The sequence below is a fragment of the Drosophila biarmipes genome, chromosome X (genome assembly GCF_025231255.1).
Source record: "Drosophila biarmipes strain raj3 chromosome X, RU_DBia_V1.1, whole genome shotgun sequence".
NCBI lineage: Eukaryota > Metazoa > Arthropoda > Insecta > Diptera > Drosophilidae > Drosophila > Drosophila biarmipes.
This window is the reverse complement of record NC_066611.1, coordinates 20,766,941-20,793,492: the sequence shown is the minus strand read 5'-3', so window position 1 is coordinate 20,793,492 and position 26,552 is coordinate 20,766,941. Positions and strand designations below refer to the sequence as shown.

Here is a 26,552-nt window from a genome sequence, read left to right as displayed (position 1 = left end):
TTCTTCGTCGGCGGAGAAGGCAGAGACCTCCACATGGAAACGCAGTGATATCGATATATTGTGTTCTGTATCTGTATCTTGTAGATAATGCGCACAGCAACTAGCTAGGCAGGATATTCGAAGTCAGTAGGAGCAAAGTTAAAGCCTTTACCCGATTCTCCCGCCTTTCGGTTGCTCGGTTAGTCTCCAGGTACTGCACCACCCAGCGTTTGATGTTGGTCATGTCCATTCATGTTCCACCCCAGTCGATGAACATTTATCGATTCCTCGTCGCGGTCCACACATCGTTATCGTTACAGTGCTATCGTTACTATCGTTACCTTCTTGTACTATTATCTATCGTTCAATGTTGTCGTCGCTCAGTGAGAGTCGAGTCACGTCGAAGACCCACATAAAATTGGAATCGATCCATCGTAGTTTGTTCGATTTTGATCGATGCTCAGATGTAGGAATCTAAAAGAATGGTGATGGGTGTATGCAGCGTATGGGAGTGTCTTGAAGGGGTGTGGGAACTTACAATCTAGAACTCGGACCTCTCAAGACACTCTTCAATATCTTGACTTACCGATCACATTAAGAAATTCCCTCAACTGAGCAGCTCCACAGTTTCAGACCCCCTCCCCAGTTTTTATTGCTTGACTTCTTTCCCGTTGCCAGTCTTACGTATTTGCCTTACACCACTTTCTCTATCCCTCTATCTACAAATCTCTCCTTTATCTCTTGACTTTCTTTGCTGCGGCGAGCAGAGCAAAAGAGTTTGAAGCAGGAGAAGCAGAAGGAGGACAAGCAGGAGGAGGAGGAGAGCAGCGCCAGCGAGTATGAGGAGATCATCGAGGAGGTGACCGACTACAGCGACGACGAGGAGGAGGAGCCGGCGAAGGCCGAGCTCAACAAGGAGGAGCCCTCCAAGGAGCTCGCCCAAAAGCAGGTGACCAAGAAGGAGGTCACCAAGCAGGCGGAGGTCACCCAACAAAAAACTGTCCAAAAGGTGGAGGAGAAGACCACCAGTCAAGTCACCGAAAGCGTTAGCAAAAAGTTGGCCAAAGTTGAGCTGGCCAGTAGCAGCAGCAGCAGCTCCTCGGCCACAGACGGTGTCCAGTCGGTTCAGGGTGAGTCCCTGCCAGCGGGAACAGCGGCCAAGAAAGCAGGAGCCGCAGGAGCAGCAGCTGCCGGAGCGGGAGCAGCAGGAACAGGAGCAGGCAGCACCAGTAGTAGCTTAGGTAGTAGGAAAACAGGTAGTCTTAGCAGTAGCCAGGTTAGCACAGTGGTTAGGGCCAGGGACAAATCCAAGCCGGAGACCATGCCAGCCACAGGAGCTGGAAGTGGATCTGGGGGATCAGTCAGCACAGCCAGTCGCTTGAGCGTGCCCTCGAAAGAGGATTCCGGCACGGAGAGCGGCGAGGACCTGCGTTTGCTGGCCGCCGGATTGCGGGACACCTTGCAGCAGCGCAGCGGCAGCGATGCCAGCGAGGCGAACCGCAGCCTGGTCGAGGAGGTGACCGATGCCCTCAGCCGCCTGGAGAGCAGCCTGAAACAGGGCAAGGAGCTGGCCGTTGACGGGGGTCAGCGGCAGGCTCTGCTCGGCCTGGTGGCCCGCCTCCAGAGTGGACTCAGTGCGCCCGAGAAGTTGGCCGACGATCGAAAGGCCGCCGAGGATCAGAAGGACGGCGATGCAGGTAGTCCGGAACCGGAAACGGATAGCCGGCAGTCTCGGTTCGCCAAGCGTCGCCAGCGAAATAGCCGTCACACAGTTGGCGTTAGCCGGGAGGAGCTGGCGGATGCCCGGCGCTACATGGAGGACATGCTGATTCTGGAGGGCAAGGACTTTGCGCTGACCAAGGCGCCCAGCTCGAGTGCCGTGCCCGTGCAGCTCTACCGACCGAATCAGTTTGTGGCACAACCCCCGCAGCAGCAGCAGCAGCAACAGCAGCAGTCGCAGCCTCAGTCAGTCAGTAACCCTCCAAGTGCGACAGCGTCCAGTCCCAGCCAGAATCAATCTCATCTGAGACCAAATACCACAAACAGACGTCCTCTTTCTGGGGACTATGCCGTCAGCTTTGCCAGCTACGAGGCGAATCAGAACTCAAGTCCGGAGGGTACTGGCAATGGCAACTCCCCCAGCAACTCGCAATCGAACTCGAACTCCAGCTCGAATTCCACCCGTTTTGGCGGGGGCAAGAAGCACCTAATGAAGCGGGCCAACACCATCGATATACCCAAGGCCAAGGCCAAGTACATGGCCGACTGTGATTCGGACTCGGATCTGGAGGATGACCATGGTCCGCACTTGGGTCTCAAGCGGGCAGTGCAGGTTAGCGTTAAGAGACGAGTTCACAATGCAGTGCCGCCGTTCGAGCCGAAAACGGAGAACGACCACAAGTTCCTGGCCTTCATCAACAAGCAGAGTCACCAGACTGGCTTGGGCTGGGGCGGTGCTGGTGGTAGGAGTGTCTCGAACTGGACCCACAAGTTTGGCAACATCAAGCATACCTTCGAGACGGGGGCGGCGGCCACGGCGACCAAAGGCAAGCCGCCGCCAGTGCCGGGTCATGTGCCGGGATGGGCCAAGCAGGAGCAGCTGCATCATCAGCAATTGCAGCGCGAGCAGATGCAGCGGGAGCATATGCAGCGAGAGCAGTATCAGCGTGAGCAGAGGCAACGAGAGCAGAGAGAGTTGAGTCAGAGGGACCTAAAGCTTCAGCTCCAACGAGAGCAGCTCCAGCGAGAACAATACCAGCGGGAGCAAGGCCAGCGAGAGCTCTCCAAGCGCGAGCAGTTCCAGCGAGAGCAGCTTCAGCGAGACCAACTCCAGAGAGAGCAACTCCAGCGAGAGAAGCTGCAGAGAGAACAACTGCAACGAGAGCAGCACCAGCGAGAGCAACTCCAGCGAGAGCAACTTCAGCGGGAACAGCTCCAGCGAGAGCAACTTCAGCGAGAACAGCTCCAGCGCGATCAATTGCAACTGCAGCAGCAACAGCAAGCCTCTGCCGCTGTGCAAATTGAACGGCAACGTCGCCAGGAATTGGAGAGACAGCTTCGAATCGAACAGGAGGCGCGGTACGAGCGAGAGGAGCGCACTCGCCTGGAGCGGGAATACTACGAGCAGCAGTTGCAGCGCCAACAGGCCGAAAGACAACAGCAGTTGGACAGGCAACGCCAGCAGCAGGAGCAACTGGAGCGACAGCGGCGCCAGGAGATGGAACTGCGCCTCCAGCAACAGCGAGAACAGGCCGCCCAGGTCAACAACTTCATACACGCTCCGCAGTCCGTCTTTCGACCGATCGAAAATGAAGCGCCACCGCAGCCGGGAATCTACAAGCCCATAGCTCAGAAATCCCAGCCCAATCCGGCCATTTGGAAACCACCAACGCAACAGCAACAGCAGCAGCAGCTGCCACCGCAATCGCAGCAACATTTGCAGGCCAGATCGGCAACTTCGTACAGCAATACACCCTCGCCATCGTCGACGGCCACTTCACCCATCGGCTTGCCCTGGGTGGCGAAGCCCAAGGTGGATAACAGCGACTTCCGACGCAAGGCGCACCACTTTGAAGAGCGATCCCTGAGGGACAACCTGGAGCAGCAGCAGCCACTGCCAACCTATCCCAATGGCAACAGTGGCTATTTGCAGCGGCACAACTCGCTGAGGTCCAAGGCGCCAGCCCTGAGTGAGTTCAAGAAGCGGCCATCCCTGCCCAACGCCATGGATCCAGGAACCAGTGCACCACCGCCCAGGCAGGAGTATCAAGCGCCACCGCCACCCACGAATATCTCGTTTGCCTACGCAGACTTTCCGCCAGTGAGGCGACCACAGGGTGGCAATGCCTACAACTACCGGAGCCAACCGTGCCTCACAAGTGCCGTGGAACAGGCCGAGGCACTCACCAACCCCCTGGCAGCACCTCTGGTACTCACGAGCTCAAATCCCACCTATCTGCCGCCACCCGGGACCCGGAGGTTCGATTACATCAGCAGTCCAGTGGATGTGGACGTGGACAGCCCCCCCAACAGTCCTACGAGCTTCATGACCATGCCCAATCCCACCCTGATGACCGACAATACGGACGATGATCTCGACCTGGACTCGGATAACAACATGCTGGAGTACCGAGCCGAAACGAAGGTGATGCGGAAGCCACGTAGTCAAACGGCTGTGCGGGTGGCGGATAGAAGAAACGCTCATATGAGCGACGATGAGGTTTACGGCAAGAACTCGAGGGCGGCCAAGTCGCTGCTCTACACGATGAAGCAGCTGGGAGGTGGACCTGGTAATCCCCCAGGGGCTAATAGCAATCAAAGGAGGCATCCCCTGACGGCACCCAGTTCGCCGAAATCGGGTTGCCTTTCGCCCGACGGTCGACAGTACCAGGCGCCGCTGGTGGAACCACTCTTCCCGCAGCTCAGCACCTTTGAGCCCAAGCGCCAGCCGCAGTTCAACAACTCGCCCATGTCCACGCCGCCTGCGGTGAGCCTGCCCCAGGTCAACTACCAGGCGAACCCCACTTACACACCGCCCAGAGCCAGCCAGGATGCCAGCTCTTACCTGGGTGAGACACACACCTCCTACGTGGTCACCTATCCCGTGGACGACTCCGGCGACGAGCCGGAGCAGGAATCGATGGCCACGTCAGTGAGCCAGCGGCTGCGGCGCACTTCGGAGCACTCGAACGCCAGCTCCTCGCTGTCGCTGGGCAGCACCAGTTGGACGGCGAATCCGGTGCATAATACTGTTCCCGCGGTGGGTTCCTTGGGGCCTCCAGTGGATCGCAGCACCAAGCCGCAGATTAGTCAGCCAGCAGGGCCGCAGATGCCACAGCAGACTCAGAAGAGGTCGCAGCCTCAGCAGTTGCCCCAGCAGTTGCCCCAGCAGTTGCCTCAGCAGGTTTCTCATCAGGTTCCTCAGAAGCTATCCCAACAACTGCCCAAGCAGTTACCTCAGCAGATCCCTCAGCAGTTACCTCAGCAGTTGCCCCAGCAGTTGCCCCAGCAGTTGCCTCAGCAGCCACCTCAGCAGTTACCCAAGCAACTGGCCCAGCAGCAGATCCCTCAGCAGCTACCCAAGCAACTGCCCCAGCAGATCCCTCAGCAGTTACCTCAGCAGCCACCCAACAACACGGCCAGACATGCGCCCCGCTTGAGTGCTCGCAGTCACACCATCCAAGGTGACTCCGGCTACGACGGCCGACCTCTGCAGAGTCGGGTGATGTCCCAGCAGACCCTCAACTCCAGCCTGATCAGCAGCACCAATAGCACCGGTCACACCACCGTCCAGAAGCAGCACAAGGAGCAGCACGTCAACGAGCTGCGGCGCAAGAGTCTGGGCAACGTCCTCGAGAGCAGTCAGAGGAGCACCTACTTCGAGCAGGAGTACAAGTCGTCGGCACCACCCGACACGCCGGACATAGTGAAGTCCTCGCTGCCCAAGGACCAGGCCCCGCTGCTGAAGAAGTTTGGGCCACCGCAGCGCCACCACTACATGCCCAATTCGTACCAGAGTCCGCAGCTGAACAAGCAGGGTGGCACCACCAGCAGCACCACTGTGAGCAGCACCACAGTGGTGCAGCAGCAGCAGCATCACCACCAGCAAATCAAGCCGAGCATTGTGGAAACCCCGGCGACACCGCAGCCACAGGTGCCGCCCGAGGACGAGATACCCCACAACATAGTGTTCAACAATGTGAGTGCCTTCACCTCGATGAGCAGGAGGAACCACGAGGAGGACTCCCACCAGGGAGCGCAGGCGGGATCGCGGGTCAATCGGCTGAGCAAGTGCGATTCGTGGAACCAGATCTGCCAGCTGCAGCAGGCGAGCGGTCCCAGTCCGGCGAAGTACAACCAGCCAGGATCTCCGGGTGAGCTGCGGCGCTCCAAGTCCGGGCACTCGCTGGCCGTGCCGAAGCTTTACGAGGCGGGCATCGACAAGGCCCAGGTCAGTGAGAAGCAGCGAACGGTGGCCGCCTACTTCTCGGGCCAAAAGTCACCCACTGGCGGCCAAGTGGAGGAGCTGCGCACCACCATGACCAGTTCGACGTCCTCCAGCCGCAAGTCGGCCATCAACCGCACCAAGACCAGTGAGAAGCTCTCAGCGGCAGCTCGAAAGTCCCTGAGCTCGCTGACCACATCGAATGGCAATGTTTCCACCGCCGGACGCGGTGGTGCGCCCATGGTGGGCGGGGGCCTCAGCCGCAGTGCCACCATGCCGCACATCGCCAATCTCAATCTGCTGGACGAGAGCAATGTGGAGGATGCCTTCGAGCAGCTAATGATGGGTGCCTAAAACTTACAAATAATTAATGAAAAGCAAAACATAACAAAACAGTCCAGCCAACCACTCAACCACTCAAGCCAAATTCACCCACCCAAAGAAAGCAAAACAAAAAGGCATTCCAGTTCGAAACTGGATGAGAACACGATAAGCAAAGTAACTAAAGATATACGAAATCGAAAAATCGACATCGAAAATTCGACATCGAAACGGAATGATAACTGTAACTTGTAACGGCAACTGTACTGATTAATGTTTACTGACTTACTCAAGCGCTACTGTTGAGCCTAGGATTAGCTTTGTTTTAGTTAGAACCACCACCCAGAGCCCACCCACCCAGCCACTTTTCCCACGTTCGAAGCAGTTAGAAAAACGCAGATCACGATCATGAGCCAAGCGGCAGAAGTTAAAAGCTGAGGGACCACAGGCGGTTTCTGTTTTCCTTCTTTTTTCAATTTTCAAAAACACCAAGCACACACAAACACGCCCAATCGCGCCTATAAGCCAATAAGAAAGAAGCAATGTTTGCTGCACTACGTCCCAACGAAGCCCCAAACAACTACAACAACAACAACAGCAAGAATAAGCAACAATAGCAACAAGTTGAACCATATTCCGAGATTTGTGAGTTGAATATGAAAATATCAGATGTACAGAATGCCAGCCTTGAAAGCCCCTCCCCCTTTTCGCCAGCGCCCCTGCCCTGCCTTGTACTACCAACAACAAAAATAGATAATAATAGATACATAAAATATTGCTATACCGCCCAGCAGCAGCCTAACAGCATAAAAACCGCACACACCTCATGGGAACACAGGCAGCCGCAATCAAAATAATGGTATTAATAGTTCCGCAGACCATAGGTTTAGTATGTAAATTAAGAAGTGTGTGTTTTGAACTTCAAGCCACAACTTTTGGGAGCCCGTTGCCAGTGTTCCTGTACTTGATACCTCACAACTATTCAGCGCTATTATTTTACAGGCAGCTGTGTGTGTTGCGCCTGTGCGTGTGTGCGCGTTTTCTTGTACATATTTGTTGTGCCTGGAGTTCGTACTCAGCCAAGTGTGGAAATGTTGAACTGCGTCGACCTCTAGCGCTTATCCCCGTTTCACCCCCTCGTTGCGTTACGTTACGTTCTGTTACGTTTTGTTACGTTTGCTCGTTCGCTAGTTGGTTGATTGACTGATTGACTGGTTGATTGGTTGGTTGGTTGGCCCAGCAAGGATTGCAAGAGCACAAGCAAGAATTGAAAGGAAAAGTGGAAGCAGCAAAGAGAAACCCCTGTTGTCCCTCCTTTAAATCGGCTGTTTCTCTCTCTGTCGTCCCCTGTACATATGTTATAGCTTCCTATTTTCCTAACACCCCAAGCAGATGAGATGAGGAAACAGTGTTTTTCGTTTATTTTACTGATCAGTTCTTTTTTGTTTATCCGTCCATATATTTTTGCCGATCCGCCGATCTGCTCCTGTTCCCTGTCCCCCGATTCAAAGCATGCTGTTCATTGACTTTTAGCTGTAACTGTACATACTTTTGCATGAGTTTTTATCCGTTTATGATTACAAAAATGAAAAACGTGCGTTCAAAACTATGTAAATAAGAACTTAAAAGTGGTTATTTAAAACAGAAATGAAGATAAGACTGTGTTTGTTATAAGTAAGGTTCAAAGGACTCTATACCTACCTATGCGATGTAAGCTGTGTGCTTTAAATGGCCAACTTTAAGTTCAAAACACTTGATTTTTCTCACTCAAACACACCCATGGAATGCAGAAGCGCCACCACCACCACCGCCACAGTCATATCCACACCATTAGCGACGGTTTCCGATTGCTTCTTTGTGTGATTTCCGTAGCGCGTTTCCTTTGAAAAGGGGGCTTACGAGAACCAGACACACTGCGAAAAATCCTGCCTTGTGTGTGACAGCTTGAATAATGCCATTTTGATTTTTGAGTTATGTGTAGTAGCTGATATAATATTAAAAACCAAACGAAAACGAGCGAATTTTCGTGATGTTTTCCGATGCGTTGCGTAGTGTGTAAAATGTGTTGCCTGCCCAGATACAAAACACATGTAATTCTGAATAACCCAAGAGAATCGTTGATTACCCAAAACTGATCGATATTTTTTGTGTAATTCCCTTGTGCATGCCCCACAACTAATCAATGTAATTTGTTTGCTTCTCTTTTTCTTCCTCCTGCTGCCAAAAACAAAACGAAAAACCAAACCGCATCCCTAAAAAACTCTATTCACACAGCAGCCCAGCACAAGAGCTCCTCGACCAGCGAACAGCGAACGGAAACCAAGTCCAAGGATGGCGGTGCCACTGTGACCACAACAACAACAAAGGGTGAGTGGGGTGGATGGGGATGTGTCATATGGGGTGTGGATTAAACGGGGTGTTCTCCACTTCCGTAGTTACCACACGCACCGTCAGCGGAAGTGCCGCCTCCAAAAACATCTCGCCCTTGGCCAAGTTCAAGCAGCTGGACAAGCAAGCGGCCGCCCTGCAGGCGCAAAAGTAAGTGAAATCCCTTTCCCGCGCTCCTGTAACTCCGATTGTTCCATACACTACATAAGTTATAAGTAAACCATGAATACATACATATATCGACGGTAGCGAGGGCATACTGTACCATACACACAAGCCAACATTTGTGCAGGTCACCACCCATTCGATTCCAAGGTAGCTGGAGAAGCAAGCAGTGCAAGCAGTGCCCCTATGACACTGAGTCGATAACTTTTTGATCGATCGATTTTAAAGAAATCGATAAAAACATGCTGTTTTCTGTTTGGAAATTGTAGTTCGACCAGCACGATTGCTTCTCCAAGCCACAACTCAAATAATTCAATTGGTTATCGGAGGACACTGCACACTCACACATTGAATGTATACCATATAAGCACGGTCTTCGCCGCCCCTCCTAACACACACATATATAAACGATTTCTGGTGTTGGTTCTCTATGGAAGTGTGTCGTAGTATCGTCTACCCCCTGAAAAAAGAAAACTTTAAAGGAAATGTGACCTAGGGAGGAAAAGTGATTTCGCTTCTTGTACATAGACCACCCAACTGTCTCCCTCTGTTTTTTTGTTTAGCCTTTGGAAACTGGACTCGATCTTCCCTCTTATTTTCTTTTCTCCCGACTATCTCTGTCTCTATATGTTTTTGTTCGGCAACGAAAATTCCGAAAAATTCAAACCCAAATACAAAAATTCGCATTAGTCGTTCCATTTCCAAGTTTTTTTGGTATTCAAATAATTGTTGTTGTTGTTTCTTGCTAACACAAAATGAAAATATGTATACACACACATACACAGAAAAACAAAAAATACAAAAAACACTTAACACAATCGAACTAAAAAATCAAACAAAAACACTCAGACAAAGAATAAAAAGAAAATCAGAAATTAAGAACAACATGAAGATGAACCGATTTTGTGTGAGTTTCGCTAAAACGTCTGCAATCCTCCAACCTTGACTCATTTGTTCAGATCATCTCCAACAACAAGCACACCCACGACCCCCGGCGGTTCGGCACAACCGTTGTTCAAATTTACCGATCCGGCATTAAATGCGCGCGCCGCCACTGTCAAGGATCAACTTCTGCAGTGGTGTCAGCATAAAACGCAGGAATATGAGGTATCCAAAACCTAAACCAAAAAACAAACAAAACCCAAAACCAAGCGAGCCCTTAAAGTATAAATGAAACGCCGAAGCCACAGCCCAGTATTTGTTACCCTTGCCATTGTTAATTATTAATTGCATTTGAGGTCAAAATAGTACGATTTTTAGAATATTATGTAAACTATTGTCTATCGAAGTTATCGAGAAATATCGTGTTTATCGTTAGAACTAGCGATACACTAACAATTCGATTTGTACAATTTCAGAAAATGATTAATTTCTTTAAAATTGATTTGGTATAAAAAGAGTAATTTCAAGAAGCGCCTAATATACTATTTGTTTTAACCAAAATTTAAGAAAAGAATAATCCTTATTTTGACCTCAACTACCAGAAGGCCCAGTTAATATCGTTTCTTTAGTATGCCGTTCGTTCCGATGTTATTACTTATAGTTTTTTGCCATGTTTAACAAGCAATCTAACGACAAATCAAACAAAAAGCAAAATAAACAAAAGCAAAAACATCTAACAGCGTCTAACTTTGGCTGAGCCTGAAGCTTCCTCCAATACTCATACATAAGCACACACACGCTCACACTCGCACACGAACACAATGCACGAATGAGAAAGTAGGAAATAGAAAGACGGATGCCATCTCCGTTTCCGGCTTGTCGCTTTCGCTGCCGACTCTAATCGATCACCGCTTATCGTTTCATTGGCATTTCCGCTTAGTCGCTAGAGTTATCGCCGCTGTTGTTGTTATTGTTTCGACCTAGTTGACCCTAGTTTTACCTAGTTAGTCCCCTAGTGTAGTAATGGAGGCTGGAATCTCGAACTAAATGCTTTGCTTTTGCTCAAGGGCCATAAAAATGAGTAAAATAACGAAATGAACTCTCAGTAACCAGCCAACCATCTCAAAAGAAAGCGCTCGATCATTACTGATCACCACTGATCGCAAGCGATAACCGAATGTAAATGAAGTGTGTGTGTATTGTTTCGCAGAACGTCCAAATAAGCAACTTTAGCTCGAGCTGGTCAGACGGCCTGGCCTTTTGTGCGCTGATACACCATTTCTTGCCAGACGCATTTGACTACACCACACTAACCAAGCAGACGCGACGACACAACTTCGAGCTGGCCTTCAGCGTTGCTGAGTAAGTATACGCACCGTGGGACGCCCTTAAATGTATGCTACAGATTTGCAAGAAAATTCACTTCAGATAATGGTATTTATAATTACCTAACACTCTCAAGAGCTCTTCAAAATTCTAAAAATATTTAAGTTAAAATTAAAAATTAAATTATTTATAAAAATGCAATAAATATTTTGAGAGCCAATAAGCTTTCGAGGGCTATATTCTATTGTTTTGTGGAGTCTAACTTGCTATTGGTCCTTCCGCAGTGAGAAGGCTGGCATTGCACCACTGCTGGACGTGGAGGACATGGTGGAGATGAGTCGCCCCGACTGGAAGTGCGTGTTCGTCTACGTGCAGAGCATATACCGCCGGTTCCGGAACTGTCAGTGAGTCACCGACAGCAGTGGCAGCAGCAGCAGCAGCAGAATAGTCCAAATCCAGCTCCGCATCCAAGTCAACTCAACAGCAACAGCAGCAACTCATTAAATTTTAAGCATACACCACACATCCCCTTCGGCATTTTGTGTTAAGACACGCGACCCCACATACCCCCATACCCACAACCTATTATAACCCCGAGATCCCGTCGTCCTGCGAATTTCTAACTGTATGATCGGCCTATGTATATTCTTTAGCCGAAGCGCAAATGGCTCGTCGGACGTGAGCAGCCGACTCTTTGTACGTTTTTTGTGTTTGTTTTACCCTTTTTTACTATTATTACGATTACGCATTATTATTTGTTATCGAACTTGAAGCAGAAACTATGCAAATAATTGTTGATTTATATATTTTTTGTCATAATTTTAATTGTGGAGAGAAGAAGCAGTGCAGTTACTAACCCCTGCCGGCGGTCATCGACCATGGCTACAAAGTATGTAGAGAAACGTCGCGATGCCGTCGCTCACTTGATGAACCACTGTAATAATAAACATATACTCTATGTACGTACGTGTAACGAGAACGAAACATTTACTAACCGATGGCATTGAAAGGCCGCAAAGAAATCAAAAAATCAAATGAGACCCAAGCAAGTCGTGTTTTTCTCTGGGCAAACAGATTGATTTAATATTCAACAGGTAGCTTATGTTACAGATACAATTTAGTTACAGACAGCAGTATAAAGAGCTCTTCAAAGTGCCAAAACCTGTTTCTAGGACGAAAAGCCTCTTCAAATGAGCTTGATTATATTGCCAGGCCATGTGGTATTTACTTGCAGTCCCTCAATATCGTTAAGAGCTGCTATAAGTGGCTGGATGAACGTTATGTTAAGAAGAAACAAACACTTGCACTAATATATGCGCGTCGATTTTTACTTGAAACATTTTAATTGTTTTTGGTCACGGTCTAGGCAAATACACGGAAATAAATAATTTTTCGTGCTTATCGTGACAAACTTGTGACACCCTTGGGTTGCTCATCTCTGGTCTGCTCTCGGTTCCCAAATAACTGTTGTTAGGAAAGAGAGGGTAAATATGGAAATATGGAAAGTGAGCCATATTGGAAAGAAGCGGTTCTCTGATTTAGCTCACAGCTACCAGCTGCCACTTGCTATGTTTTCTGTTCCCCTGGTGTCTGAGAGAAATAACTCCGCCAATTTGACTGCGAAAATGTTACAAAGGCATTCAATGCAAACTTCTTACTTTATAAATTCAGACACCAGGCGAACATAAAAGTTTAGTATGTGTCCAAACGATCAGCTGATCGATTTAATTTAAGCTCCAATGGAGATGCTCCAGTGATTGTTTCCCTTTGTGACGGCCTTAGTAAATACCTAAGATTTTATTTGTATTTCGTGATTATCGTGACAAGATCGTGACAAGCTCGTGAAACCATCATGGTTGGGCATCTCTAGTCTGCGCTCTGTCCTCAACCAACGGTTCTTTCCCGTGGAGATCGCTTGCTATTGGTCCTTGGGGGGAGGGGAAATATGAGAGAGGCCGCCATCTTGAAAATATCAGCTGTTTAAGTTAGCCCCCAGCTACCAGCTGCCACCTGCTATGTTTTCTGTTCGCCTGGTGTCTGAGAGAAATATCTCAAGCAATTTGACTGCGAAAATGTTACAAAGGCCTTCGATTTGTTGAGGCAAGCTTCTTACTTTATAAATTCAGACACCAGGCGAACATAAATGCTTAGCAGGTGTGCAAACGATCAGCTGATCGATTTAATTTAAGCTCCCATGGAGATGCTCCCGTGATTGCTTCCCTTTGTCACGGCTTAAGTAAATACTTAAGATTTTATTTTTATTTCGTGATTATCATGACAAGATCGTGACAAGCTTGTGAAACCATCATGGTTGGGCATCTCTAGTCCGCGCCTTGTCCTCAACCAACGGTTCTTTCCCGTGGAGATCGCTTGCTATTGGTCCTTGTGGGGAGGGGAAATATGAGAGAGGCCGCCATCTTGAAAATATCAGCTGTTTAAGTTAGCCCCCAGCACCCAGCTACCACCTGCTATGTTTTCTGTTCGCCTGGTGGCTGAGACTCAAGCAACAAGCATTTCGACAAAAAAAATGTACCGAAGCCCTTCGATTTGTTAAGGTAACTTCTTAATTTCTAATTTCAGACACCAGGCGAACATAAACGTTTAGCAGGTGTGCAAACGATCAGCTGATCGATTTAATTTAAGCTCCCATGGAGATGCTCCCGTGATTGCTTCCCTTTGTCACGGCTTAAGTAAATACTTAAGATTTTATTTTTATTTCGTGATTATCATGACAAGATCGTGACAAGCTTGTGAAACCATCATGGTTGGGCATCTCTAGTCCGCGCCTTGTCCTCAACCAACGGTTCTTTCCCGTGGAGATCGCTTGCTATTGGTCCTTGTGGGGAGGGGAAATATGAGAGAGGCCGCCATCTTGAAAATATCAGCTGTTTAAGTTAGCCCCCAGCACCCAGCTACCACCTGCTATGTTTTCTGTTCGCCTGGTGGCTGAGACTCAAGCAACAAGCATTTCGACAAAAAAAATGTACCGAAGCCCTTCGATTTGTTAAGGTAACTTCTTAATTTCTAATTTCAGACACCAGGCGAACATAAACGTTTAGCAGGTGTGCAAACGATCAGCTGATCGATTTAATTTAAGCTCCCATGGAGATGCTCCCGTGATTGCTTCCCTTTGTCACGGCTTAAGTAAATACTTAAGATTTTATTTGTATTTCGTGATTGTGGTGACAAGATCGTGACAAGCTTGTGAAACCATCATGGTTGGGCATCTCTAGTCCGCGCCTTGTCCTCAACCAACGGTTCTTTCCCGTGGAGATCGCTTGCTATTGGTCCTTGGGGGGAGGGGAAATATGAGAGAGGCCGCCATCTTGAAAATATCAGCTGTTTAAGTTAGCCCCCAGCTACCAGCTGCCACCTGCTATGTTTTCTGTTCGCCTGGTGTCTGAGAGAAATATCTCAAGCAATTTGACTGCGAAAATGTTACAAAGGCCTTCGATTTGTTGAGGCAAGCTTCTTACTTTATAAATTCAGACACCAGGCGAACATAAATGCTTAGCAGGTGTGCAAACGATCAGCTGATCGATTTAATTTAAGCTCCCATGGAGATGCTCCCGTGATTGCTTCCCTTTGTCACGGCTTAAGTAAATACTTAAGATTTTATTTTTATTTCGTGATTATCATGACAAGATCGTGACAAGCTTGTGAAACCATCATGGTTGGGCATCTCTAGTCCGCGCCTTGTCCTCAACCAACGGTTCTTTCCCGTGGAGATCGCTTGCTATTGGTCCTTGTGGGGAGGGGAAATATGAGAGAGGCCGCCATCTTGAAAATATCAGCTGTTTAAGTTAGCCCCCAGCACCCAGCTACCACCTGCTATGTTTTCTGTTCGCCTGGTGGCTGAGACTCAAGCAACAAGCATTTCGACAAAAAAAATGTACCGAAGCCCTTCGATTTGTTAAGGTAACTTCTTAATTTCTAATTTCAGACACCAGGCGAACATAAACGTTTAGCAGGTGTGCAAACGATCAGCTGATCGATTTAATTTAAGCTCCCATGGAGATGCTCCCGTGATTGCTTCCCTTTGTCACGGCTTAAGTAAATACTTAAGATTTTATTTGTATTTCGTGATTGTGGTGACAAGATCGTGACAAGCTTGTGAAACCATCATGGTTGGGCATCTCTAGTCCGCGCCTTGTCCTCAACCAACGGTTCTTTCCCGTGGAGATCGCTTGCTATTGGTCCTTGGGGGGAGGGGAAATATGAGAGAGGCCGCCATCTTGAAAATATCAGCTGTTTAAGTTAGCCCCCAGCTACCCGCTGCCACCTGCTATGTTTTCTGTTCGCCTGGTGTCTGAGAGAAATATCTCAAGCAATTTGACTGCGAAAATGTTACAAAGGCCTTCGATTTGTTGAGGCAAGCTTCTTACTTTATAAATTCAGACACCAGGCGAACATAAATGCTTAGCAGGTGTGCAAACGATCAGCTGATCGATTTAATTTAAGCTCCCATGGAGATGCTCCCGTGATTGCTTCCCTTTGTCACGGCTTAAGTAAATACTTAAGATTTTATTTTTATTTCGTGATTATCATGACAAGATCGTGACAAGCTTGTGAAACCATCATGGTTGGGCATCTCTAGTCCGCGCCTTGTCCTCAACCAACGGTTCTTTCCCGTGGAGATCGCTTGCTATTGGTCCTTGGGGGGAGGGGAAATATGAGAGAGGCCGCCATCTTGAAAATATCAGCTGTTTAAGTTAGCCCCCAGCTACCAGCTGCCACCTGCTATGTTTTCTGTTCGCCTGGTGTCTGAGAGAAATATCTCAAGCAATTTGACTGCGAAAATGTTACAAAGGCCTTCGATTTGTTGAGGCAAGCTTCTTACTTTATAAATTCAGACACCAGGCGAACATAAATGCTTAGCAGGTGTGCAAACGATCAGCTGATCGATTTAATTTAAGCTCCCATGGAGATGCTCCCGTGATTGCTTCCCTTTGTCACGGCTTAAGTAAATACTTAAGATTTTATTTGTATTCCGTGATTATCGTGACAAGATCGCGCCAAACTCGTGAAACCATCATGGTTGGGCATCTTTAGTCCGCGCTTTGTCCTCAACCAACGGTTCTTTCCCGTGGAGATCGCTTGCTATTGGTCCTTGGGGGAGGGGAAATATGACAGAGGCCGCCATCTTGAAAATATCAGCTGTTTAAGTTAGCCCCCAGCTACCAGCTGCCACTTGCTATGTTTTCTGTTCGCCTGGTGTCTGAGACTCAAGCAACAAGCATTTCGGCAAAAAAATGTAGCGAAACCCTTCGATTTGTTAAGGTAACTTTCTTAATTTCTTATGTCAGACACCAGGCGAACATAAATGCGTAGCAGGTGTCCAAACGATCAGCTGATCGATTTAATTTAAGCTCGCATGGAGATGCTCCCGTGATTGTTTCCCTTTGTCACGGCCTGAGCCAATACATGGGATTTCATTTTTATTTCGAGCACATCGTGAGAAGCTCGTGACACGACCATGGCTGCGCATCACTATCCTGCGCCTTGTTCCCAATTAACGGTTTTGAGGGGAAATATGGTAATTCCAGCCATTTTGAATGTAACTGTTCTTTAAGTTAGCCTATGGCCACCAGCTGTCACTTGCTACGTTTTCTGTTCGCCTGGTGTCTGAGACTTAAAAACGAAGCATTTCGCGTGGTTATGTAAGCTATAGATTTTGAAATTGAAACAGAAAAAATCCTAGGCTCCCAACAAGCAGTTTCTAAGGCCTTACTAGAGGTGGGCAGCTCTAAGAATATGTAAGGACTCTGTAGCTGACAAGCGATTGCCCATCTCTGGTCTGCTTATGCTAAACTAACGGCTCTCTTCCAGCACAAAATGTAACCGCCCAGCAGTCACTTGCTACGGATTATGTTCGCCTGGTGTCAAGAATCAGGAAGATCGCAATGAGTCTCCCAAGTGCGCTTTCAATCAAACATTTCTCCATTTGTTTCTAAATGTTGCCTACATTTGAGCGCTGCCGGGAGAGAGGAAGGCCTTTGGGTTTGAATGCCGGTCGATTGAGAATTAAAGTACAAATTCATCAAAGTTGCTCTGCCAAAATAATGTTTTCCCCTTGTAAATAGCCTGGACCTGCCACTTTTCGCATTTTCCAATAGGGGAAATGGGCAACCGTCATTTTCAATTTAACTTACCACTTTACCACCAATAAAAAACTCCCATTATTATCTTGTTCACTTTTATTTTCAGTTAGTTTTCTATTCATGAGCTCCGCGCTTGGTATCTCAAATTGCAAATTTCGAATGGAAAAATCCTGATCTCTCGATCCTCTGATGAAACCCACTTGCTCAGCTGTAGGAGTTGCCGGTGCCCGGGTGGGGTATTCCTTGGTGCTGCCCTGGGCGGAGCAGCCATCGCAGGAGCCTCCGCCGCCGCCGCCCTTGGAAGAGAAAAGTTCTTCGACCTGAAGATGTCGCCCACTCCGCCAGAGCCTCCGTTTCCACTTTTCCGGAAATACATTGCTTGTCCAATTACAGAACTTTTCATCATTTTTGACGACCTTTGGTTGCAATATGCCAGCCAAAACATTTATGCCTGAAAAACAGAATTACATTTAAGTCAAAAATTGCAATATTTATGCGGTTTTTCAATTGTAGTTTAGCCAAATCAAGGCGTACGGCTAAAAGTCCGACTGTTTTGGGCAGCTTGCTAAATATCCTAACGATCCCTATCACTTTAGAGAAAATTAATTTCTTGACCCATTTTCGCATTTTTTGTAGGATCAGGATTTTTTGGAAAAAATCTCAAAAGTTAAACATTTTTAAATTTAAATGCCAATTGATAGGAAATCAAGCAACGAGCTCAACGACGCATTCCACTCTTCGATCCGACGTTTTATTTCTTTACAGTAGCCAAAAAACTGACTTTTTAGGGCGAAAAATGCGAATCAAATTTACGAGATTCAGAATTTGTCAAAAATACGATTTTTCTCTTCCGTTTTTTAATGGTAATTTAGCCAAATCAAGGCGTACGGCTAAAAGTCCGACTGCTTTGGGCAGCTTGCCAAATGTCCTAGCGATCCCTATCACTTCAGAGAAAATTAATTTTTTGACCCATTTTCGCATTTTTTGTAGGGGGTGCATCAGGGTTTTTTGGAAAAACATCAAAAGTTAAACATTTTTAAATTTAAATGCCAATAGAAATGGAAAAAACAATGTTTGGTGCATTGCAAACTTCTGAAGTCTTTCACCTTCGGGGTTTTATAACAAACAGTGAGCCTTTTGTTTTTCGTCAATGTGTTACGTAGCTCGGTGAAAGTCTAACGTTCAAGTTGTATGTAAGATGTCGCAGGAAAATTCGGTGTAGAAATTTGTATATCAAAATTTGGTTCGTAACGCACTCAAGAACACACGCCAGCGCCAGAATACCGCCAGCAGCTTAGCAGCTTAGCAGCAGTGCGCGCAGCACATCTCCATCTCCGTACCCGAGCAACATGTCGCATCATCAGCACGCCCTCTCGGAGGCCACCACCCTCCGCCTGATAAGTGGCTTGGTCGCCGCCGGCAACGCCACGCCCCCGGCCGCTCAGCCGCCCTCGCCGGCACAAGCGGATGTTAACTGCTCTCCGGAAGTGGGCCTGGCAGCCGGTAATGCGGCGGCTGCTCCGCCGGCCAGTGGCACGCCCACCGCCTCCATGGCCGCCCTGGAAATATCCTCGGCTCGCCGGCGGATGTTGCCACCGGTAACGCGACGTCCCTCGCAGGAGAGCGTCCACTCGGCGAACGAGAATGGCAACTCGTGCCGCATTTGCCGCTGGAACCGCAGCGACATGGAGATCATGAAGTGTCCGTGCAATTGCAAGGGCAGCGTGGTAAGTGGGGGTCACCCAGCCAGGCTGGGAAACATTTCCATCTTGCTAGGCCCCAGACATAGGTGTCTCCAGGGTTACGGAGGTTATTGTGGTAAGAACGAAAGGGAACCCGCGAGCTATGGTATCCTAGGGTTTCATGGGTGACTTACGGCATCTAGGTGACCTTTGCAGGGCTTCATCCACCTCAAGTGCCTGAAACGCTGGATCATGCACCGGCGGGACAATCGCTGCGAGATCTGCAACGCGGTGTTCGACATCTCGGAGGAGCGGGTCAGCCTGAAGCAGATGGTGCGGACCTTCTGCTGCGGTCGCTGCTGCGGCCTGATTGTGAAGCACCTGCTGTTCAGCGCCTCGCTGATGCCTCTGGCCCACATCATTCTGCAGCAGGTGAGATGGGACAGGACTCACCGTGAGTTTGCGTACTACTTTGACGGCTCCTCGGCAGGTTCTGCAGTGCATGGACAATCTCAACCAGGGCAGCACCGAGCAGCTCACCGTGCAGGAGGTGTTCGTCGCCTCCTGCGCCCTGCTCACCTCCAGCGCCCTGTTCTTCCACTTCTTCGAGTTCGTCACCACGCGCTGCCTGCTCATCCGGAACATCCTGCGCCACTGGTGGATGTTCGGCAGCACCTCCGACTTTGCCCTGGTGGAGATCGAGGACGACTCCATCGATCTGTTTTGACGAGGAGAGGGGAAGGTGGAGCTGAGAAGGAAGATCGAGTGTTCGGCCTGCCCTTCTTCACCGACCGACCACCAACTTGGATGATTTCACCAAGATCAAGTTATAAACTAATTTTAATATTCAATAAAACCTATTTCACATCCTCCCCAAACTATTCGGAATTCAAATTTTAAATCAGTTGGCAAGTAACCGCCAGTAAAATATACCACTGGTTTATTCCCAATTCCGGTATTTTTAATGTTAGGGTATTTTTGCTGTGCTGGAATGCTGACTTTCGATCAGCTGCATGTAAATAGTTTTTTGTGAAAATGAAATGCTCACATATTACCGTCATTTATTGTTGAAAAGTTGATAACCAAGATTGCCTAACCCCTGCCATTGAAAGTGCAAGGCAGCTGAACCAAATATGCCTGGTATTTTTTGGGTTCCCTTTACCTTACTCTAAACTTAAGGTTGTGGTATAAACTAATTTCAAGCATTAACAATAACTTATTTATAGTGTCTAGTTTAATAAAATGTAAACTGTATTCATTTGCTTTGCAATGGTATTTCTTGAAAGTGGTGAAACCGGTTTGGTATTTTGAGGTGTGTTGGTATTTCCCGGCGTCGCGGTCACACTGACGAAAATAAAGAGGAAAAAAGTGCTGGAGGAAAGAAACACAATACGATTTCCACTTCGATTTCCCAATTCCCTGCGCATAATCCGTGGGCCAGGAATTCGACTTTAGCTGCGGGCCCCCGACAATTAGATGTGTTCCCAGTTGTGTAAGTGCCAGCGAGTCCCACCGCGCTCGAGCGCAGGCAAAACAATCGCAGCAGCGACAAAGCAAAAGCAAAGCCAAAGCAGCGAAAAGCAAAAGCAGAAGCAAGGCAGCACGCGGGCAGCGGCGCTGGCAGAGAAAGGAAAACCGAAAGCCGAAAACCGAAAACCGAAGAACGCCTCAAAAGAAAGTGAAGTGAAGTGCAGACACACTCGAAGAAACCAGGTCTCGCTGCGGCCGCCCTCGACATGCTTGAGCCTGTCGCGCCGCCTTGCTTCTTCTTTGTCTCGCTCTTCTGCGGAAAGCGGCACGTGTGCGAATGCATTTTCCCCGAAATTCTTCCTCGAACATTCCGAACTTGTTGCAGAGTGCCACGCCTCCCGCGAGTCCCCGCCCCGAAAGGTCAACATCGTAACGAAGAGCGCTCGAGTCCAGGAAGCCAAAGCCGAAGCAAAAGCAAGAGCGAGATGGCCGGCCAACAGCTCGCGGCCCTGAATCTGAATCCCAATCCCAATGCCAATGCCAATGTCAATGCCAGTTGCAGTCCCAACTCGCCGAAGGCCCTGTACGACCTCTCGCTGCAGTGCCTCATCGGGAGCATGAACACCAAGGTGCCGGCGCTGGAGAGGATCAGCCGCCTGGCGGAGCTGCCGCGCAACCTGCTCATCGATGTCTACGAAATGGTGAGTGTGGTCGCTGCCGTTCTCGCTCAGCCCCTTCCCCGACTTTCCCGAAAGATCCGAGCCCATTACCATAACCAGTAGTCGTTCGCCGCCAGCGGGGGAAACACCTTGGCTAGCCAAACACTCGGCCAGTTCTAGCGCCCGCAGGTAGCCGAAGCCCTGGGCTTCCCATCTGGGATAATATAATATTAGAATATATAAATATTATAAGGATGGGTTCGCTTTTCCGTCTATGATGATGGAACTATGATCGGCATTCCTACGTTCTGCTTCGAGTTTCATTCCCGGAAGTTACACGTTCTAGCATGTGCTCGGGCTCCAGTTCCTGGCACTCAGTGTTGTAAACAACACTGCTTCTCTCACTGCTTTTTAAGGGGCCCAACAACACTGCCACTATCTGTTGCCGGAGTGCGAAGTGTGTCGTTTGCAAGGGAATTGGTGATATTAGAAAAGTAGATTCCTGCGATTACCCACCGTAGAGCCTGGATTTATATTATTTACAAGAAAAACAGAAGGCTGATCCGTACCAAAGTATATATCTGTTAGGATACCGCATGAGCTCCGCCCATAGTTATCCCCAAGGAGCGTATTGCCCCTTCCACCCACGATCATGCCTATTACAGCACTTGTTGGACCGACCGCTGCTTATCTCAGCTCCCGTCCGCATTTCGCCACTGGCAATTACCATTCTCCCACCCATTATCAGGGATTGAGGGGGGTATGGCTCTCGTCTGTTTGTGTTTGCTTTCCGCTTAAATTGTTTACACCCCGCCAGCGGGCCCATTCACCCTAGCAAGAGAGACCTTCGCGGAGTCGCACTGGGGGAGTTGTGGATTAACACCCGGGGCATCTCGGGGCGATCGCTTCTGAAGGCACGAAAACGTAAAGCGTTCTTAGTTGTTATGCCATAACTAACCCACCACCCACCGCAGTCCAGCAAACGAAATCATTATTTTGATTGAGCATCAACTGAGCGAGTGGCACCCTTCCAATTCTGGAGCCAAAAGGTGATGTTTACTTGCTTACAACCGGACAAGCGTCAGCGAGGGATCACTTTCACTCGGGCTGCAGCTCCAACTGGGGCAAGCACGCCTTCGGAGGAAGGAAACCCAAGCCCGCAGACCCACAGGTGGTTCCGAGCACTCAGCTGGTCAGCCAGAGGTTTCGATTCCATACATGGACTGTCACAAGTGGCGATTACAATGTAATTTATAAACAGAGCGGCATGGCGCGGCAGAGGGGGTTCTAAAAATAACCAACCCGTCGGCTGGGTCCAGCGCCCTGTGATTGTCCTGTTCTGGGATGGGGGATGCAGTGGAGCAGGGAACGCGCTCTTATGGCGCAGCTGCTGGCCCAAGAGCCATTGAACTTGCTGATAATGGCTAAGCAAATTCCATTGTGCGCTGATTGGATGTCGGTTCCCCTCTTGCTGGCCGCCCTTCTGCACTGGCGAGCTGTTTTCTATTGTTTTAACTAGGATTGTCGAAGTTCTATGTGCCAAGCCGTGGTATAAACAGTTGATGATAACCACTTTTGGTGAATATGTCCCCCTCTGAAGTTATTAAAGCTGCTTCACTCGACCTTATTTGGCGGCTTCCCTGCTGCTAATCATGCACAATCCCCCATCGGCTTTGACCTAAGTGCCTAATCGACAATCTCTGTTCCTCCACCCGCAGATGTCGCAGCAGGAGTCGTTGAAGGACACGCTGCTGGAGGAGCTGGCCCAGCTGGAGGTGTTCTCGCGACTCGTTCGCTACTCTGCCGCCCGCAGCAAGTTGCTGCGCATAATGGCCTCCCTGATGGCCAGCAAGAAGATGCTGGCCAGCCGCCTCAGCGAGAACTATGTGTCGCGCTACGGAGTGCCCGGACAGGAGGAGGAGGAGGTCCAACTGCCACTGCTGAAGGCGGCGGACAAGACCAGCCCGGATCAGACAGCGAGCTCGCAGGAGAGCCGCTCCTCGGAGCTGGACCAGCTGCTTATCTATGACCTACAGACGGGGGCCAGCATCGGGTCCGGCTCCAGTTCCAGTCCTTTCGATGCCCGTCCCCAATGCATGTCCATACAGGAACCCCAGTCCCCGGTGCCATCGCTGGCCGAGCTCACGCTGTATAACAAGGCTGCCGTCGACGAGCTGCCCGCCGAGGAGTTGCAGGCCATCGACCTGGGCCTGCGCCTCGGATCGTTCCTCTCGGAGGCCGGGTGGATGCAGGAGAGCATCACCGTGCTGGCATGCCTCAATGGAAGACTGAAGCACCTGCCGCCCCACAAACACTGGTTGGAGATGCGTCTCGACTGCCTGCAGCGGTAATTTGGGCATTCATTAAGCCATCCCTTAATTCAAAGCCCTGTTTGACCCACTTATATTAACTCAATGTAGTATCATTCAACTAATCAAAGCTATCTCCTTTTTCAGCCTCCTCTACGCAGAATCGGCCCACTGCAACTTCAAGCTGGCCCAGCGCACCTACGACGAACTGGTCAGCCTGAACAAATCGATCCACAGCCGTGTGCCCGGCCAGCTGGTGGCCATAGCCTACACCCAGATTTCGGCCATGTACTTTGCCCGCAACGAGTACAACTACAGTCACATATGGAGCGGCCTGGCCATGCAGCACCTGAGGGGATCTGCGCCACCGCGGTGAGTTTGAGGCCCTCTCCCTCTGGCCCAGTTTTGTGTGAGCCGGTCTGACTGATCTCTCCTTCAATCCCCAGCATCATCATCGATGTGCTGCGCCAAGCGGCCAAGGCCTGTGTCGTCAAGAGGGACTTTGCCCGGGCCAATCTGCTCATCTGCCAGGCGGTGCGTCGCGCTCGGTAAGCACAAAAGTTCATGGACTTGGTGTCTCTTCGCCCCTCTCGCTCTTTTCGCTGATTATCTGGCAAAAAATTAACTAGTCTGCCTACCTCTTGCTATTACCCCTAGGAAATGATTTTAAGCTATGTTAGCATCGAATATACATTGCCCATGAATGGGCCTACTGTATCTGTAGATAGGCAATCTTTATGTTCTAATTTCTCACAAGGGAACTGCGCAACTTTCTTCCCCACAGCGAACACTTCGGCGTTACGCATCAGAAGTACGGAGATGCCCTGCTGGACTACGGATTCTTCCTGCTCAACGTGGACTCTGTGTTCCAGTCGGTCAACGTGTACAAGGAGGCGCTGGCCGTGCGGCGGGGCATCTTCGGCAACATGAACTTCCACGTGGCCATTGCCCACGAGGACTTGTCCTACGCCTACTACGTGCACGAGTACAGCACGGGCGACTTTAGCTGTGCCCAGGATCACGTGGACAAGGCGGTGAACATAATGAAGAATCTGGTGCCCAGCAATCATCTGATGCTGGCCTCGGCGAAGCGCGTGAAGGCGCTGCTGCTGGAGGAGATCGCGCTGGACAAGATGGCCGACGGCATGGACGAGGAGGACCTGCTGCTGCAGTCCGAGGAGCTGCACAATTTCGCCCTGCTCCTGTCGCTCGAAGTGTTCGGCGAGGTGAATGTGCAGACGGCGAAGCACTATGGAAATCTGGGGCGTCTATACCAAACGATGAACCGCTTCGAGGAGGCGGAACGAATGCACCAGAAGGCGATCAAAATCAAGACTGATCTGCTAGGTGCCTTCGACTACGAGGTGGGCTTGTCCATCGGCCACTTGGCCTCGCTGTACAACTACCAGATGAAGAAGTACCGCGATGCCGAGAAGCTCTACCTGCGCAGCATCGACATAAGTAAGCGGCAACTCCCAACCACACATTCGTTGGTGTGTTCCTAGCTAATCAAACTGTTTTTCAGGCCTGCGTCTGTTTGGGCACTCGTACTCGGGCCTGGAGTACGACTACCTGGGCCTGTGCCACGTCTACGAAACGCTGCACGACTTTGAGAAGTATTTGAAGTATGCGCACACCCTGGAGAACTGGCAGATGCTGCGAGGCCAGAATCTTACTCAAAATGTGAGTCCCATCCCCGCTCGTTTGGTGTACCAGAGACTAATTTGTCCCTCATTCGTCCGTCTTGCAGAAGTCCAGCTACCCCGCCATCGAGGTGGACTTCTCCATCGAGGAGGTCAGGAGCAAGTTCTTCAACATGTGTGTCTGCAAGAACAGTCCGACTCGTTCGGCGCCACTGGAATCGGCTGCGAGTCCCAACTGAGATGGGGCTTCGGGAGTGGGAGCGGAAGCAGAAGTGGAAATGGAAATGTTAGCGGCTGAGGAGGAGCAAGAGGAGGAGGAGGAGGTGAGAGTTGCACCCGCACTAGCCATCGCCATCGCACCCACACCCCCGGCATCGGATGGCACAAACTGGAGGGCAAACTGCAGCAGGAGCGGCGGCGGAGACGGAGGCGGCAGCATCTGCAGTTTGTCCTAGATAAGAGATTCGCATAAGTTGACCCACACGTCGTTTAGGCAGGAAGGAGGGAGGAGCGTCAAGGATCGACCCGTGTGTTCTATAGAATATGTCTAAGTATAGTTAGATAGCTTAGCTCGGTCGGCGCCGCCTTGAGTTCACCCGCGCTCTGTTTGATGTTTTTGTTGTCCATATCCATTTCCCTCGAATATGCCCCGCAGCCGTAGCCCATATATATTCTAAACATATGTGTTAAGTCGCCCCGCGTGAGGGTCAGTTCAGGAGGTGTTCCGTTGTGTTCCAGCCATCATCGAATACGTCCAGTACCCTTAGTCCCACAGTTTTCGAGGAGCCCAGTCCTGTCAGTCCTTTTCAGTCAGATGAGAACCTAGGCTAAGATGTAGTAGTATTGTTGGAGCTCCGGTTGACCGGCCACGACCGGGCGATCGTTGAGCTGATAGTTTTTTAACGTATTCCCCGCGCTTTGGCCCGTGTACAAATGCTTAAGTTTTAATGCACTCCCGCGTCTAATGATTCTGCTATTGTATTTTTTTCTGCAAACTTGAGGATCCGGCCCGGCGCCAGAGGACGAGCTGCCCTGCTTTCGTTTTGCTTTCTAGGTCTACCAGCGAATGTACTCAATCTGTTCACTTCCACCCGCGCACCAGCGTTTCGTCAGGCGCTTGAAGCACAGAGCGAAGAACGGTGTTGTATAGAGCGCAGGAGTAAGCGCGTTGTATAGATTACTAGACTACTAGGCCTCTCCGAAGCGATGTAACATGTATATTTCTAGTACGTACACACGGAACCGACCCGTGGACAAAAGTATTGCCGCAGCCCAGGCGTTGGACACAGGGGCTGGAGGGCATGGCGACGGGAGGGCTTTGTAAATAACTCGGGTTGATAGCACAGCTTCCAGTTGCAAAGGAAAGGTCTATTATAGTGGACATAACATATTATAATATTAATAAACGCCTATGCATAAAGACAGTTTATACCTTTAGCATTTGCTACCTAGGGCGATACTTATAACACACAATTGTAGTTGCAAACTCTCTGGCATTACTTAGCGATTAGTTTAAGAGCGACGTCGTAAATCTCAAATAAAATAACTGCAAATCAATGTAACTTTTTGAGTGGCTTTAAATGCGTTTTAGCCTGCATTTGGAGTAGCCCAACTATTTTTCTTAGTGCAGATATTTGAACGGCGAATCGATAACTTGGTATCGATCTTAAATCGAAAAGCGGC

The 26,552-nt window shown here is 49.5% G+C and overlaps 3 protein-coding genes across 13 annotated transcripts in view; all 3 read left to right on the top strand.

Moving 5' to 3' along the window:
• The window catches only part of LOC108023337 (serine/arginine repetitive matrix protein 2), a 35,534-nt gene extending 23,484 nt beyond the window's left edge, over positions 1 to 12,050 (top strand). For 4 of the 11 annotated variants that reach the window (XM_050888756.1, XM_050888750.1, XM_050888752.1 and 1 more), the window contains 5 exons: positions 8,519 to 8,611; positions 8,680 to 8,782; positions 9,757 to 9,904; positions 10,890 to 11,041; positions 11,290 to 12,050. In XM_050888756.1, coding sequence (XP_050744713.1) covers positions 8,519 to 8,611; positions 8,680 to 8,782; positions 9,757 to 9,904; positions 10,890 to 11,041; positions 11,290 to 11,413 — 620 coding nt within the window. In that variant the 3' untranslated portion in view covers positions 11,414 to 12,050. Of the gene's footprint in view, positions 1 to 84; positions 191 to 746; positions 4,883 to 4,954; positions 6,270 to 8,518; positions 8,612 to 8,679; positions 8,783 to 9,756; positions 9,905 to 10,889; positions 11,042 to 11,289 lie in introns of those variants that run through there. The other 7 variants (XM_050888742.1, XM_017092667.2, XM_050888753.1 and 4 more) reach the window with 6 other exon arrangements.
• A 6,193-nt stretch (positions 12,051 to 18,243) lies between these two features.
• LOC108023283 (E3 ubiquitin-protein ligase MARCHF7) lies at positions 18,244 to 19,666 on the top strand. Its single transcript, XM_017092575.3, has 3 exons — positions 18,244 to 18,833; positions 19,005 to 19,220; positions 19,279 to 19,666. The coding sequence occupies exons 1-3, from the start codon at positions 18,456 to 18,458 to the stop codon at positions 19,513 to 19,515; spliced, it is 831 nt and encodes a 276-aa protein (XP_016948064.1). The 5' UTR covers positions 18,244 to 18,455; the 3' UTR covers positions 19,516 to 19,666.
• Positions 19,667 to 20,123: 457 nt separating this feature from the next.
• On the top strand, positions 20,124 to 26,426 carry LOC108023631 (amyloid protein-binding protein 2). The gene is made up of 8 exons (XM_017093244.3): positions 20,124 to 20,280; positions 20,644 to 20,959; positions 22,636 to 23,264; positions 23,374 to 23,598; positions 23,673 to 23,774; positions 24,011 to 24,687; positions 24,752 to 24,909; positions 24,977 to 26,426. Exons 2-8 carry the CDS (start codon positions 20,744 to 20,746, stop codon positions 25,106 to 25,108), a joined length of 2,139 nt encoding a protein of 712 aa, XP_016948733.1. The 5' UTR covers positions 20,124 to 20,280; positions 20,644 to 20,743; the 3' UTR covers positions 25,109 to 26,426.
• Positions 26,427 to 26,552: the final 126 nt, after the last annotated feature.